Source organism: Dermochelys coriacea, chromosome 3 (genome assembly GCF_009764565.3).
Source record: "Dermochelys coriacea isolate rDerCor1 chromosome 3, rDerCor1.pri.v4, whole genome shotgun sequence".
Taxonomy (NCBI): domain Eukaryota; kingdom Metazoa; phylum Chordata; order Testudines; family Dermochelyidae; genus Dermochelys; species Dermochelys coriacea.
The window spans coordinates 134,364,965-134,380,072 of NC_050070.1; the positions used below are offsets into that span (position 1 = coordinate 134,364,965).

At 38.8% G+C, this 15,108-nt stretch overlaps 1 protein-coding gene across 1 annotated transcript in view; it reads right to left on the bottom strand.

Annotated features, from left to right (window-relative positions):
• The window catches only part of PCNX2 (pecanex 2), a 250,569-nt gene that overhangs the window by 2,524 nt on the left and 232,937 nt on the right, over positions 1 to 15,108 (bottom strand). Inside the window, 5 exon segments of the mRNA XM_043511376.1 lie at positions 120 to 568; positions 8,286 to 8,470; positions 9,840 to 10,114; positions 10,543 to 10,773; positions 12,559 to 12,703. Coding sequence (XP_043367311.1) covers positions 120 to 568; positions 8,286 to 8,470; positions 9,840 to 10,114; positions 10,543 to 10,773; positions 12,559 to 12,703 — 1,285 coding nt within the window.

Below are 15,108 nucleotides of genomic sequence, written 5' to 3' on the forward strand. Positions count from 1 at the left end.
GGTCACATTGCTTAATGCACTCCTGGCAGACGCTTAAATACAACAGTGGTGAGGGCAGCATAAGAACATGAGTATAATAGAATAGAATTATAGCTCCCGCTAACATGACTCTGCCTTACCCGTGTTGCTTGGCTCGCAGCTCTAGCAGATGGACCCATGGTAATGTTGACACTGCTGGATGACTGGGTATCAGTTGTGTTTCCTCCATCAGCAGCTGAGAGCCCAGAAATCACCAAAGCACTTGAAAAACTTCTCTTGCCAAACAGAAGGCTGAGAGTAGAGCTGGTGGAAGAGGCCAGACTGGACGTGAGCATTGCTCCAGCTCTCTCCTGGACAGTCAACTGGTCATCAGCAGGAATGGCAGGGGTTTGTGAAAACACAGATGTTACAGAGTTGTGGAAGGACAACTTGCTTCTGGAAAGCCTTTGGACAATTTCATGGGCAGATGTGGAAGCTTGAATAATGGGCTGGTAACTTTCAACAATTGGTTCAGAGTGACTTGAAACAGGTGGCCTCTGGTTTAACGCAGCATGTGATTGAACAGACTGACTCCTGAATTTTCTTGTGCCTTTAAAAGAGAGTAATAGTTTTATTTTAAATTGTTTTCAGTTACATACCATCAAAGCACACATATTACTGGTTCTATCCTTTTACTAGGGTATATTTTACATAGTGTTCTTTATTACATATACACTTTTATACTGTGGATCTAAACACTTTACAAACAAACATTCAGCGAATCATAGAAATTAGAGATTGATAAAACCTATGAAAACATTTTTCATCCCACTGGCAGTGCAGAATGTTTCAAATCTTCTAGTGACTTTGATGGGAGCAGAATTTGACCCTTTGTGAGGAACATAAATAATATAATTATTAAATTTATTAAATTATCAGAAGTGGAGGAGGAGGCTCTCCCTCAACTTTTAGCCCAGCTGTTAGAGTACTTACCTAGGCTGTTGGAAACCCTTAGGATATGAGGGGATTTGATCAGGGATCTACCACCGCTCAGATGCATGCCCTACCCACTGAGGTATGGGATATTCTGATGTGGGGCTCACTCAGTTTCTCTTGTTGAAGCTGTTCTACTGTGGAACTCTTAAGTACCTAAATCCCTTTTTGAAAGTGAGATTTAGGCTCCTAAATCAGTCGGACATTGCAACGCTGAGCACAGCAACATCCCAATACCTCTAAAAAACAGACCAAGTGCCTTAGAAAATTCTATTCCTAAAGCTTTATATAGTTTAATTGCAAAAAATTGCAAATGAAAATAGAGTAAGGTTACACAGAATTACCCTTGTCCTCGGGGACTAAGAATGTGAAGACGCTTCCACCTCAGTGTCAGAGGGCAGAGTATTTATGACAAAGGAAGTTGTTTGAGGCCAAGAATTTAAAAAGAAGAGACCTTTGTAGGGGGCAGATTATTCCACATCTACCTACTGCAGGGTTTTTGCACCATCCTTTGAAGCTCCTGGCTACTGTCAGAGAAAGGATACTTGTCTAGATGGACACCAGGTCTCAGCCAGTCTGGCGATTCCTACGTTTGTACATAATCCCAGATTTCTCCTAATGTTTACAACCCAATACCTCACACTCACAGCCATCATCCACATGGCCAAAAGACTACACGGGACTCCCGCTGGAGTCCACCTCTGCTCCTCCCTGATTGGACAGAAGGATTGTGACTGAGCAATAAGAGCCACTTAAATGCAGAGTTGATTTATGTATTTTTTATTCTTGTATGTTTGCATGTTCACAGAATAAAATAATAATGAACCCCATCCACAAACTACTGAACACACCAGATACCTGCTTGTGGACATAATCAACTCCCCAGATCACAGACAGCAGGTTGAGACACACAACAGGCATCTAATATGCTTAATGCTTCTCTGTATTGATTCTATGTCAAACTCACACAGAGCACCTGTTCATCTGAGTGCAAGCCTGGCATTCCATAGCCAGGAAATCCAAAATGTTAACATACGCTAGTACTTCAATGTCATAGCCATAACTGTGGGTTTTAAAAGGGTATTAATATTTTTGAAAACAGCAAACCTGTAAGACCTAATGATGCAGGCATGAATTTTGCCTATCAGGGATTCCTAGGTTGTTAATTCCCCCCCCCCCCCCCGTGCATGAATTAGGAAGGGGGGAAGCAGAGGGGCTGAAGTTCCATTATAAGCAGCAAATTCCCCCCAAAACTGAAATTTCTCAGCTGTAAAGCAACATAAATTCCAAACTTACAATTTCTAGAAATCTGATTGCTTACTTAATTCAGAAATAATTTCAGTGAAATTAATATAATAACCTAATATCAAGGATATTTCTATTACTTAGCTCTTTTATAGCTCTCAAAGTGCTTTTCAAAGAAAAGTATCATTATCCCCATTTTACAGATGCTGAGGCACAGAGAAGTTATATAGCTCCAAAGCCACGTGGCAGAGCTGGGAATTAAAACCAGATCTTGTGACTCAGTCAGTGTCCTATCCGCTGGCTGGCTCCTCCTCTCTTTTCCATATATAAAGTGGCAATAACATGATGGAAGCAGCTTAGCTGGAATAAAGTCTAGTTGGCCCGGCAAATAGTGAGCAATTTTCCATACCATTTACACCGCCACATTATTTTTACTTTTATACTCAGAACAATAAAAAGTACACTTGCAAAAATGGCATACTGGGCAATGGCCCCTGTAATAAAAGCCTCATGACTCCCACTAAAGCTAATGCAGCTAAGCCTCATTCATTGATTAAAAAATGTGCCCATGGATTCTCCGCACTTCAGATGGGATGAGTGGGGAAGAGTGTTAATGGTAATTAAAGACAGGCCTGAGCTGCAAAGTTTGGAGCTAGATGTGGTTCTGACTTTCCTAACGATCCAAAGTGTTTGAACTCTGGGGTTTTGGTTAAGCCCTATTTCTAGGTCAGTGGCCTATTTTAATGTTATCTTCTTAAAATATAAAGGACAGATATGAATTAAGAACAGAGAGGCTGTGATGTGTAAGTCCAGTCAAATATGGAAAAACATCTGTTCATGATTTAAACTGCCAAGCTGACCGCTGTCCAAAAATATATACGTCTATATTCATCCCAAATTCAGCAGTTTACAGTGCTGTGTAGTAGACCACCCATATCTACACATAAATAGCATAGCCCCTGAAAACACTTTGGAAACAAAGGCTGTTCTATATATTGTACTGTAAAGACAAGACACTTTTTTGGTGCACCCAACGTATTTTCAGTGCTCCTGATTTTCCTCATTTTTATGTAGGGTTGTAATTGCATTTTGCAGACTGAATGGCACCAGCCAGTAAAGTGAAATATTAAATTAAGAAGCACTAAATACAGTTGGTTTATAAATTGTAAGGTCAGAAGGGACCATTGTGATCATCTGGTCTGACCTTCCGTATAACACAGGCCATAGAACTTCCCTGAATTAATTCCAGTTTGGATGTTTTCCTAAAAGATGTGCTCTAGTTCAATCTTGATAGAAAAACTTCCAGTGATGGCGAATCCCACATAACCCTCAGTAAGTTATTCCAGTGGTTAAATACAATCACTTTAAAAATGTGTCCCTTATTTCTAATCTGAATTTGTCTAGCTTCAACTACTAGCTCTTGTTATACGTTTGCAAGAGCCTCTGTTTTTAAATTTCTGTTCCCTATGCAGCTTTTTGTAAACTAATCAAGTCTGTTAAACTAAAAAGTTTGACCTCTTTGAGTCTATCACTATAAGGCATGTTTTCCAATCATTTAATATTCTCTTGGTTCTTCTCTGAGCCCTCCAATTTATCAACATCCTCCTTGAATTGTAGACCTCAGAACAGGACATAGTATTCCAGTAGCAGTCACATCAGTGCCGAATACAGAGGTAATATAACCTCTCTAATCTATTCTCATTTATACATCCAAAGATCACATCTGTCTATTTGGCCACAGCAATACATTGGGAGCACATGTTCAACTGATTATCTACCATGACAGTCACCACTTCCCAGGATAGCATCCCCCACATTCTTTGTTCTTAGATGTGTGACTTTACATTTGGCTGTAGGAAAATACCATTGTTTGCTCGCACGCATTTATCAAGCAATCTAGATACCTCTATATCACTGACCTGTCTACATTTTTACTACTCCCCCAATTTGTGTGTCATCTGCAAACTTTATCAAGTAATTTTGTTTTCTTTCAAGTAATTGATAAATATATTAAATAGTATAAGACCAAGAACCAATCTCTGAGGGATTCCACTAGAAACACACTTGCTCAATGATGATTCCCTGTTTACAATGACATTTTGAGACCTATCAATCTGTCGGTTTTTAATCCATTTAACATGTGCCATGTTAATTTTGTATCTTTCTAGCTTCTCAATCAAAATGTCATGTTGTATCTGTCACAGTTCAGGGCAACTTCACCTGTATTTCACCTCTATGCTCCAACAAGGGCACCCACTCTCAGGCTTCCAGCTCCCCAGCCATTGCCTTTCTTGGGTGAAGACCCAAGTCTCACTCCCCTCTGACTGGGCTATTTCTAGGCTGCACAGTTCCCTGCCTTCACTATGTTATTCACAGCAGAGAGAGGCTGCCCAAGCACACCTGCTTACTTTCTCTTCAGTGATTGATAACAAAGTGATTTTCAACAGTTATATGTAACACACAACTCTTCCTATGCAAGGCTATTTTATTCTTAAGGCAAACAACATTAAAGAAAAAACGTATTAAAACAATACTAAAACCTATACGCACGCTAATAAGTTTACCAGATACCATCACAACTCTAACATGGACTCTAGCAGGAGTAGTCCTTCAACCCCCACCCATAGGGTGGGGTCACGAGTCAGCTCAGAACAAGCACCCAGTCTTATGGGTCCTCAGTAGGCCCAGCCCTTCCAACTCAACCCTAAGGATAGGCGATCCCATAAACCAGAAGTCTGTTTGCTGGGTTAGGAAGAAGGCCATGGAACAGTTTAAAAGCTAGCTATTTATTCAAAAGTCCTTTCTTTGTCTATTGGTCCCTGGAGAATCCAGTTTGAAGTAGTATATGTGTACGTCTCCAGAGGGCCAGGAGGTGTCTTCAAAGGGCTGATAACCAGAGGAATTACATTAGCATCACCCGCCTACCAGAGAAGGTACTTACAATGCCACAATAACACATACACAATTGCATTTTTAATACAATGGACTCCAAAGATATTAAACCTAAATCAATAAAGTTTAATTTAATTCAATAAAATTCATTCGGGATATTGTAGATAATTGTCAGTCTGTCACAGTATCAAGTCAAATACCTGACAAAAGTTTAAGTATACTACATCAACACTATTACCTTTATCAACCAGACTTGTAATCTCTTCAATAAAATAGCAAGTTAGTTTAACAAAATCGATTTTCCTTATACCCATGTTGACTGGCATTCATTATATTACCCTCCTTCAATTCTTTATTAATCACGACCCAAATCAGATGTTCAATTATTATGCCGAGATTGACATCCAGCTGCCAAATTGTTTACCATTTTAAAATATTGGCACAATATTAGCTTTGAGTCCCCTGGAACTTCCCCAGTGTTCTAAGACTTATTGAAAATCAACATTAGGATCCAGAAAGCTTCTCAACCAGCTCTTTTAAAACTCTTGGTTGCAAGTTATCTGGACCTGTTGAATTAAAAAATGTCGAGCTGTAGCTGCTTTCTAACATTCTCCTTAGTTACTCTTCAAATGGAAACTATTTCATTATCAACATCATACGATATAAATACATTATCTTGCTTTTTCCCCAAATACAGCGCGGAAATGTATTGAACACTTCTGCCTTTTTTGCATTATTATTGATGATTCTACCATTTCCATTTGGTAATGGACTAATGCTATTGATAGGATTCCTTTCATTCCTAATATAATTTAAAAAACTCCTTCTTGTCCTTAACTCTAGTTTCTGATTCATATTACTTTCATCTTCCCCTTTCTTGCATTTATTATATATAATTTTCTGAAATGATTTTTATAGCTATTTTCACTTCTCCTCTAAGACAGGTTGGTTTTTTAACCAATGTAGCCTTTTATCACTATTGTGGCTTTTTCGGCATCTAGTAAAATGTTCTTAAACAGTTCCCAGTTATCACTCATTATCATTTGAGCCCCTCAGGATCATTAGTTTACAATTAAGCTTTCCTTTCTGATTATGGCATTGTCAAATTATAAAAGTGCACAGGGGGATTTTGCTCCAACACAGGAATCAAAAGCAGCAGTTGTAATCTTACAAGATCATTTATATTCATGGCAAGATTTGCTCCAGCCTTGTCCATTATTTGTAATGTAAGAGCCAACAGATATAACAAGAAATGAACAAGTATCCTGTTCTTAGTTCTCTGCTTTAATTTATAACCTATAGCACAACTGTGATGTACAGTCAATTAACTCAACCTTTCAGCAAGTCCTGAGCCCTCAGAGATATGATGAGTATGACTTATTTTACACCAGTTTTATAATTTTACACCAGTATTTCCAGCGAGCAGGTAGCTAGCCCTGCCTTACAGATCATCACAAGTCTAAAATAGCTTTTGGCTCAGAATATAAGTTCAAAGCATGGTTTTGTTCATAAGTGATGAGGACACGAATTACTCCACATCAGACTGACTGGCCAGGTCTAAATGTTGGCTTTTTTCTGATGAATACTGTATTTATATAATAGAAGCTACACTAGAGAAACAATCCCATGTGCATTAGTGATCAGGAAACCCTCTTGTTCATATAATTCAGGACATTTTGTTCACTTTCCCCAATATCTCCCATTTTGCATTTTAGTTAAGAGTTTGGCACAATTTTAGGGTTAGAGTTCCCAATAAACAGTCAAGGCACAGGGCTCACTGAATTCACTTTTTAACTACTTCCCATCTGCGTTCGAATTTCCACCATCACAAAAGGCATCTCCTGTCCAGGGATCTAGCATTCAGTAGTTTGTCAGTGGGGACTCAGGTAACTTCTTTGATAGCCATTCTGCTTGTCCTATGCCCTCCCAATAACACTCCTCTGGAAGAATAAGTTAGAAGGTCACCCCTTAAACATGCCTGCTTAATAATTTGCTTGGAAATTAGGGAAGTTGAGATCTCTATTTCTTATATTAGGATTTCCAGTGAACATTTCTTTTGTTCTCATTCTGGCCCCTTTTGCCCTGCTCAGGTGTCACAAAGGTGTCAGAATCTGATCATAGCTAGCCAGAAGACAGTTCTCCTAGTGAAGGGGAATGCTCTGTATAAACAGGGGAACTGGCTCCTGTGCTCATTTGCACTACTAGTATATGAGACAAGTTGGAGGTAGGAAGGGGGTGTGGCTAATGTCATACGGTCCCTTAAGATGCGGATTGGTTCCCAAGATCAAGAAGATGTAACCCTAACCAGCTCCTTGACACACCTCTCCTCTAATCCTCTACACTGAGTGGATCTCAGATACAGAGGCGAACCTGGCCCATGATGTCATTTATAATTTGTTAAACTTTTCAAAACACTGTATTTGGTATGAACTGTAATAATTTGGCAAGATTCCGGGCAGCATCACCATCTTTACCAGGCTCACGCATCCCACCCCACTCATCAATAAGTTAGCTCATCACTCTGGAATTAGTTTCAGAGCAAAGAAACTCTGTTTTTATTTTGGTTAATTTCTGTGAACATTCAAACTCAATTCAGCTCCAGCAACTACATTCCTCCCTGTCTCCTGCTGTCTTCCTCTCTTTGATAAAGTAACGCGAAGGTGAAGAGTGGACTGTGTGTGCTGTCCTCAGCTTTACCAGAGCACTTAAATATAGGAGTGGCCTAATAAATGTAAAATTTGGTGAGCTGAGAGCTGTGAAGCTTTTCTGAGGTCAGAATCACCAGCAGGTGTAGTAATTTGAATCACAGTTTTATATAGTAAAAAAGAAAAGGAGTACTTGTGGCACCTTAGAGACTAACAAATTTATTTGAGCATAAGCTTTCATGAGCTACAGCTCACTTCATCGGCTGTAGCTCACGAAAGCTTATGCTCAAATAAATTTGTTAGTCTCTAAGGTGCCACAAGTACTCCTTTTCTTTTTTGCGAATACAGACTAACACGGCTGCTACTCTGAAACCAGTTTATATAGTCTGACTCCACAGAACCTAAAATTTTAGATCATTGTTCCTCTAAGTACTTGACTGCATCATGTCCTAAAGCTATCAAATAAAACACCAAACACCCCAGTCACATATTCCCTGAGGAACGACAAGCCTAAACGGACAGGTAAAAGAGCCCATATTTTGGTATACATACCTGCGTATTGACGGGAATCTTGTGAAAAAGGCTGCATCTGGGGGGATCCATTTCTTGTGTGTTGCGAGCTACTACTCTGGCTTGAATTACCTGCGGAATTGTTGCTGGATGAAGACCCACCTCCACTATCCATCTCTTCAATGTTGTTTCCACTGTTGTGACTTGCATGACAGTCCTTCCGCATTCTGTTTGTGAGTTGAGACACACTATCAAGTTATGTGGTTTATTAGAATTTGTGCGGCCAACATTAGAGAAACTCACAGTACAAGTGAATAGCTGTGTTCTGACCAGCCCTCTAGATGTATTCAACAGGCAAATAACAGAGCTCTGACAGTTTTGAGGATAGTCATTATGTTACATTATAGTTATATTAGAGGTGGGTAATTTGGTTTAGTCAAAATAAAAAGCAATATAAAACTCCATTCATCGCCCAAACCAAATCCATCTTGTAAGTGGCCTTGGAGCCCCGAAACCCAACAGCATACTTAATCCAATGTCAAATTGCTCCCAAAAGGCGAATCTTTATATGAGGTAGCCAAGTGGCATGCTCTTCTCTCCCAAATCTCATATGCTCTGGAAGTAAAGTGCAGTGGGAGATAAATATACAAAGCAAACCCCAGAGTGCAGGTTAGAGCAAATAGGGATGCAGTGATGGGGTCAAGCAAACCAGGGTCCTGTCCCTTTTCTACAGCCATGAAAGGAATGGAGTGGATGGTAGGTTAAATGCACTATTCCTGCATGAAGAGTGCTTACAGGAGTGACAGAAGAAATATGTGAGACACAAAGTTAATGGGGAGAGAGCGAGAGCTATTGGGGTTATATATCCTGGAAGTTGGGGCCTGATGGTGGAGATTCAGTACAAGGTTAGACTGTGTAATACTGTCTGATTTTGCATTGTCTGGTCTTGCAGCTTTGACAAGTGACAAAGTTTCATAGTGGCATAATTTCATTGGATATCCTCCAAAATTTGCAGTATTTGGTACATATGCAAGCTATAAATCATTAATCTTTTTGTATTTTTTGTTATTTGTTTCTTTATGAAAATTACACACACACACACACACACACACATGAAAAAGAGTTGATGTATTTTGGATAAGTATCAGAACTTGGGAATGCTGGTCTGACCCAAACTGCCAGAGCTTTGGAGCATAACACCTACATTCATGTTTCAACATGTTCAGAGTCACTGCAATGTGGAAAATCTATACTGCTATTTACAAAAATAAAAGGCAAAATGCCTTGGAATCATTTTTATTTAGAGAAATCACTCTTTTCTGAATAAGATCATTGCCAATAAGGCTAAGTAGTATGATGCTGCTGCTGCTGCTGTCTGGATGACAGAGGACTATACTTGAACGTCATTAATGGAGCTCAGAGTTTTACTTCCACAGTAGTTGGGAAGCTATTCTATATATTTAGCTATGGTTGCACCCATCAGGAAATAATAATTTTTCCCATAGAGTGAGAAACTCTCTTAATAGAAAATAACGTGATTGCAGACTTCCTCCCCTGCATATCATAATACAGGCTGAATATTGTCTAATCACCTACCTTAACCACTTGGATCTGAACCATGTTTTAATGTTGTCCAAACTGATAGGTCCACCCCAGATGTTCATCAGCTGGCTATGTGTCCCTATGTACGATGTAGTTAATGGGGAAACGTACATTGGATATCCCAGTGGCTGATCACATGAAGAGTTAATCAAGTTCCTCAAGACTTGTTTATTGTTCTGGATACTACCTCGCTCTGGATTACGATTGCGCAAAAAAATTAGCTCCTGTTGCTGCCCAGCCCAAAGCCCTCTGACACATTCCTTGTTTACCTATAGTTAAATAGAAAAATATGGACCACTTGAAAATGTTTTCATTTTTAAAAAAATACTATGATGGGTATATAACCCAAACAGAACCGTACTTTGCATTTACATAGTATCAATGAGTCTCAAGAAATTTTACAAATATTACTCAGATAAGCTTGAATTTTTATTTCAGATGAGTAAACAGAAGGACAGGAAATTTAAGTGAATTGACTCTGGCCATACAGTAAGTCAGGAATAGGACCCATGAGTCCTGGCTCCCAGTTCCCTGTCACAACAGCCTGACCAACCTCCCTCTCTTAGCTAAACCTACTTATTCAACAATGGTATCCAGGTCCCAAGAATTCACCAAGTGAAGACTGCCTGTTTGTGTAGTGCCCTATACACAGATGAAATAATACAAATCTGAAATACCAGAAAGGTGTCTTTGGTACCTTGATAACTTTGAAGCTCAGGTAGCTTTTGTGGAGCATAATAACTTTATATTCATCTGTCCCTTCATCCACTATATGTCTCAAAGTGAGCAGCTCTTCTTTGTTAGAGAGTACAGCTCTGCGCCAGGCAGGGTCACCCTCATGACAAATTACAATCTTTTCCTCAAAAGACTGGATTGCCTTATACAGAACTGCAGGATCCTCATACTCATCTGGACAGGTGAACTGGTCCTGGTATTAAATGAAATGAATATTACTATGGTCAGACAGTTCCATGAAAAGAGAACCGTTATTGATGATAAACTAGTTCCTGCTTTCATTGAAGTTAGTGACAAAGCACCTGTTGACTTCAGTTGAAACAGGTTTGTGTCTATAAAGACTACATTAGCGATAACACAGGGAGAGGGTGGGGATTGGATGAGGGAAACGGAATGGAACCGTTAACACCCTAGTACTATAGAGGGCTACATGAAGAAAATGTTTGTATGATGACAACTAACTTACAAAGTATCCAGCCTCTTTACTGGATAGACACGAAGAATGGCAGTTTATCCACTTTTTTCTTAAATATGGAATTGAAATAGATAGACCTTCAAGTTCTTTCATGTAGGATGTGACTGAAATAGAACAACCTGGGAAATGTTGTACTTTAGGTGGAACTCCATTATTTATTAAAAAAACAAAACAAAAAAAAACCCCTACAAAGCTGAATAACATTTAGAGAGAGATCACATTATTGTGCTGGATCTTTATCTGACACAAAGTAATACTACCACTGTTAATGTAAGGAGACAATGTCAATGAAGTGTGGGAGTTCATATGCTTTATACAGCAATTTTAAAAACTTGTTTATAGTGGTTTTAAAAGAAAAAAGGATTTGTTCCTGGCTATCTAAGACATTATTAATTAATATACCCTTATAAGTTATCAGTATGTAACTTATCAGCATCACAACTCCCCCTCATCTCTCTCCATAGTGTCCTTTTAAACTTTTAGTGTCCCTTTGATCTCTAGGCTCACAGCCTTGGAAAAACGTATATGTAAGTATGAGATGGAGCCTGCAACTAGGCCACTCTTTGCATTGCCCCTGTGCAAGTGTTTGTTGCTGGGTTGCTTATTTGTAGCCAAGAATGGGGGTGCATTCCTGGTTGTTTTTCCCTAGCAAGCTAAATCAATACATCCATACAGGAAAGTCTAATCACCCAGTATATCGATGCAGTAACTCATTGATCCAGTTACATGCAGTGTTCATAAAATTGTTATTGATCAGTATTCTTAGATTATTACATAGCAGCTTCACCATCCACTACATTCACAACACATATAGACAATGCTATCTATTAAATAACATGTTATATAGAACAAAAGCTACTGTATGGTTAGTTTACATGAACCATAATCTGCTCTGAGTTATATAGATGTAAATCTGGAAAACTGCAATGAGCTCAATGGAGACACTCCAGGTTTACATCTGTGTAATTGAGATCAAACATGGCCCCACTGTCTACATGTTCAGAAACCTCATGGTATAATCAATGAAACAGCTGTGCCATTTGACTGATAAGAAGGGTCTTAAGCCTTCCAAACAATTTCCCCCTCAACTACATTTTTAAAAGGCAACAATATCAAATCATTTCTTTCTTAGCACATAAATGGTTAATAAAATAGCAATCAAATTCATCTAATTAAAAAAAATATCTAGGAATCAGTCTTGTAGTTCCTATGCAGTAAAACTTTGACTGAAGTCAATGGGAGTTTTGTCTCCATGAAGATCAAGGAGTCTGGAATATAAATGATTTAAAATTGAGTGTGTGTGGGGAGAGAAGACAAAGAAAAAAAGATCAAATGGTGAAATGTACGCCAAACACATACAATCATGGTCTAAGCTTTTCTATTTTTGTCAAGCAAGTTATTCAGAATAAAGCCACATCTACAACAATTCCTCTCTCATTTTATTTTGGGCCAGTTTCAGAGACTTCTTGCATTTCCTTAGGAAAACATGTACAATACACCTGCCTGATGTAGCTTCACAGACATTCTGACTGCTGGAGCGACAACCTTATGCAACAGATCCATGTCTGCAAACACCCATTCATCTTTTGCTGTAACTCGAAAGTCTCCTTTGAACAGAGCATGGAGTCCATAAAGAAAGGAATCTAAACTGTAAAACAACAACATTAGGTATTTCCAGAACAACAGTTTCATATTGAACCAATCATTGCAAATAGTTTTCCATTTTCACAAGTTTCAGGAGTGATGGCATCCATGAAAAAGTGAGAAATTCTACATGTAGTTCTTTCTGTTTAGAAGCTGTGGTTCAACTTTAACTACTTTCTCCTGCAGCTTGCACAGTAAATTAGTGACTACAAAAATGAGAGTAAATTGGATTGTAACTACTAAACAAGTGTGGGTGCTTAATAGTAAGGTTTTTAGGTATATTTTGGGCTGATCATCTGACCTACACCTAGGAGAATAGTCCCATTGATACCAGTGGGTCTACTTACATGAATAAACATTGCAAGATTGGGCTCCTTATTTATTTACCTTTAAAAGGTATCTAGTACCATTAACTTTAGTGGTTTGAACTGGCAAGGCACAGAACTTTAGATATAGATACGCAGATGCCAACACAGCTGCACAAAATACTTTCAAATGAAGCCTGAAACCTGCCTGGTTTAGGGTTTCATTACAAACCTGAAAGTTAAACGAGGCATGCTGTAAAGTCCATTAAGATTCATGAACATTTCAAGGAAACCTGTGAACAGTTTTGAGGAAACTTTGGGGTGTTTTGCATTGAAATAATAAAAACTACACTGTTCTGTGTGGTTTTGATAAGAAGCCAGATGGAACTTGATGCTTCTGACTGAGCTTGGTTTGGAGGTTTTGAGTTTGCTTGGGCTTGACATACTCAAAGCAAGATGCATGGGGTTCAAATTCAGGAGATCAAAACCAAAGAAAATGTTTGCACAGACACCTGGGAGGCAAAACTACTAAGTTCAGCTCTAATGCTTATCTGACACCAAAAGCTTCCCAGGACTATAACAGATGTTTACAAGAAGTATGTATTTTTAATGAAAATGACTTAAATCGCAGTCCTAAAACTATTCAGAATAAGCAGGCCATGGTGTTCAAGAAAACAGAATTAAACCTTGGGACATCTGTTAGAAACCCACAGGACATTGTTTAATCTACCTGACATGATTTTATTCACTCTTACAAGAGTGAAGTTTTTTTACATTTTAAAGACTCTTGGGAGAAAAGCAATAAGATCTTAGAGATTTCCATTACCATCCAGGCTTTCTCCAGAGAATGTGTGAGCTCTCCACTTAATTGAGCTTTTGTAATTATTTTAGGAGAAGGAGAAGGGGAAGTAATTCTCTTTCCAAGGGAGAGAACAGGGAGATTGGAAAACTGCCTGATCTATCTTCAGCTGCAATACATTTCTAATTTTGGTCTTAGTGAGTAGCATGTTTTAAAAATTGTAATAGAAAGATATAGGCTATTACCAGCTAGATAGCAATTTTCTCTTTAAAGGTGCTGTGTAACACAAACCAACTAATCAGCATGAACTGAAGCATACTGCACATAGACTGAAAGGCAGAGACTGGTGTCACTGCTGGGAATGTTATAAATACAGGCAAGCCCCTCTGAGTTCTTTATTTACATATGGTTATGAGTATTTAATAATACAGGGTGGGATTTTTTCAAAAGGGCCTAAACCTAACTCCTTTTGACTTTCAATCAATCTCACCCAGAGTTTGGAAAATGCTAACATCCCGGTTTGTACCTGGGAAATCAGTATAAGGAACCAGTTTAGAAAACAGATTAATGTATATATCCAGTCTAGACAAATACATGTTTCAGAATGAGTCATATTTACTTAAAACTGGTTAGAAGTCCTTCTGGCCACCCCCCGCCAAGTCACCCATGTGAACAAACATCCAGCATACAACTGAATCCTCACATGGAGAAATTGCTATTGTATTTTATCCTTTTACAGGATAAAAATTAAGAAAAAGCTACTAATAATGAGATTCTATAGTGTAGTTTTTCCAATGCAAGAACACCAAATCTGCAGCAGGAGGTTGTCTGGGATGGGAGGAGAGTAGACAGCACAGTGAACTGGTTTTTCATTTCTAGAGATTCAAGTCCAATTCTTAAAATCACAGCTGATGAAGAGTTTGCATTCTCATCAAAGACCCTTGTAGACATTTGTGCATGTTACACAATCTGGTGTGAGTGGTAACACCTGCTAAAGAAAGGTCAGGATTAGAATGGCTATGGATGTTGCAAGTAAGAATTCAACTGCATCAGCAGAGGGGCGAGTGGAAAGCTTGCATAGCACCTACTCTCACTGTGCCTGGATTTAGAAAGAACTGTCAACCCCCAATGTGAGGTATACTAAATTCACCCACCAAAACTTCCTAAGAACCATTATTGCTACTGCAAAGGAGATCCATATCAGGAACAAAACAGTAGTGGTGGAGAATCTAAAGGGCAATTACATTAAATATTATATATCATTGAAACATAGGGCTGGAAGGGACCTCAGGAGGTCACCTAGTC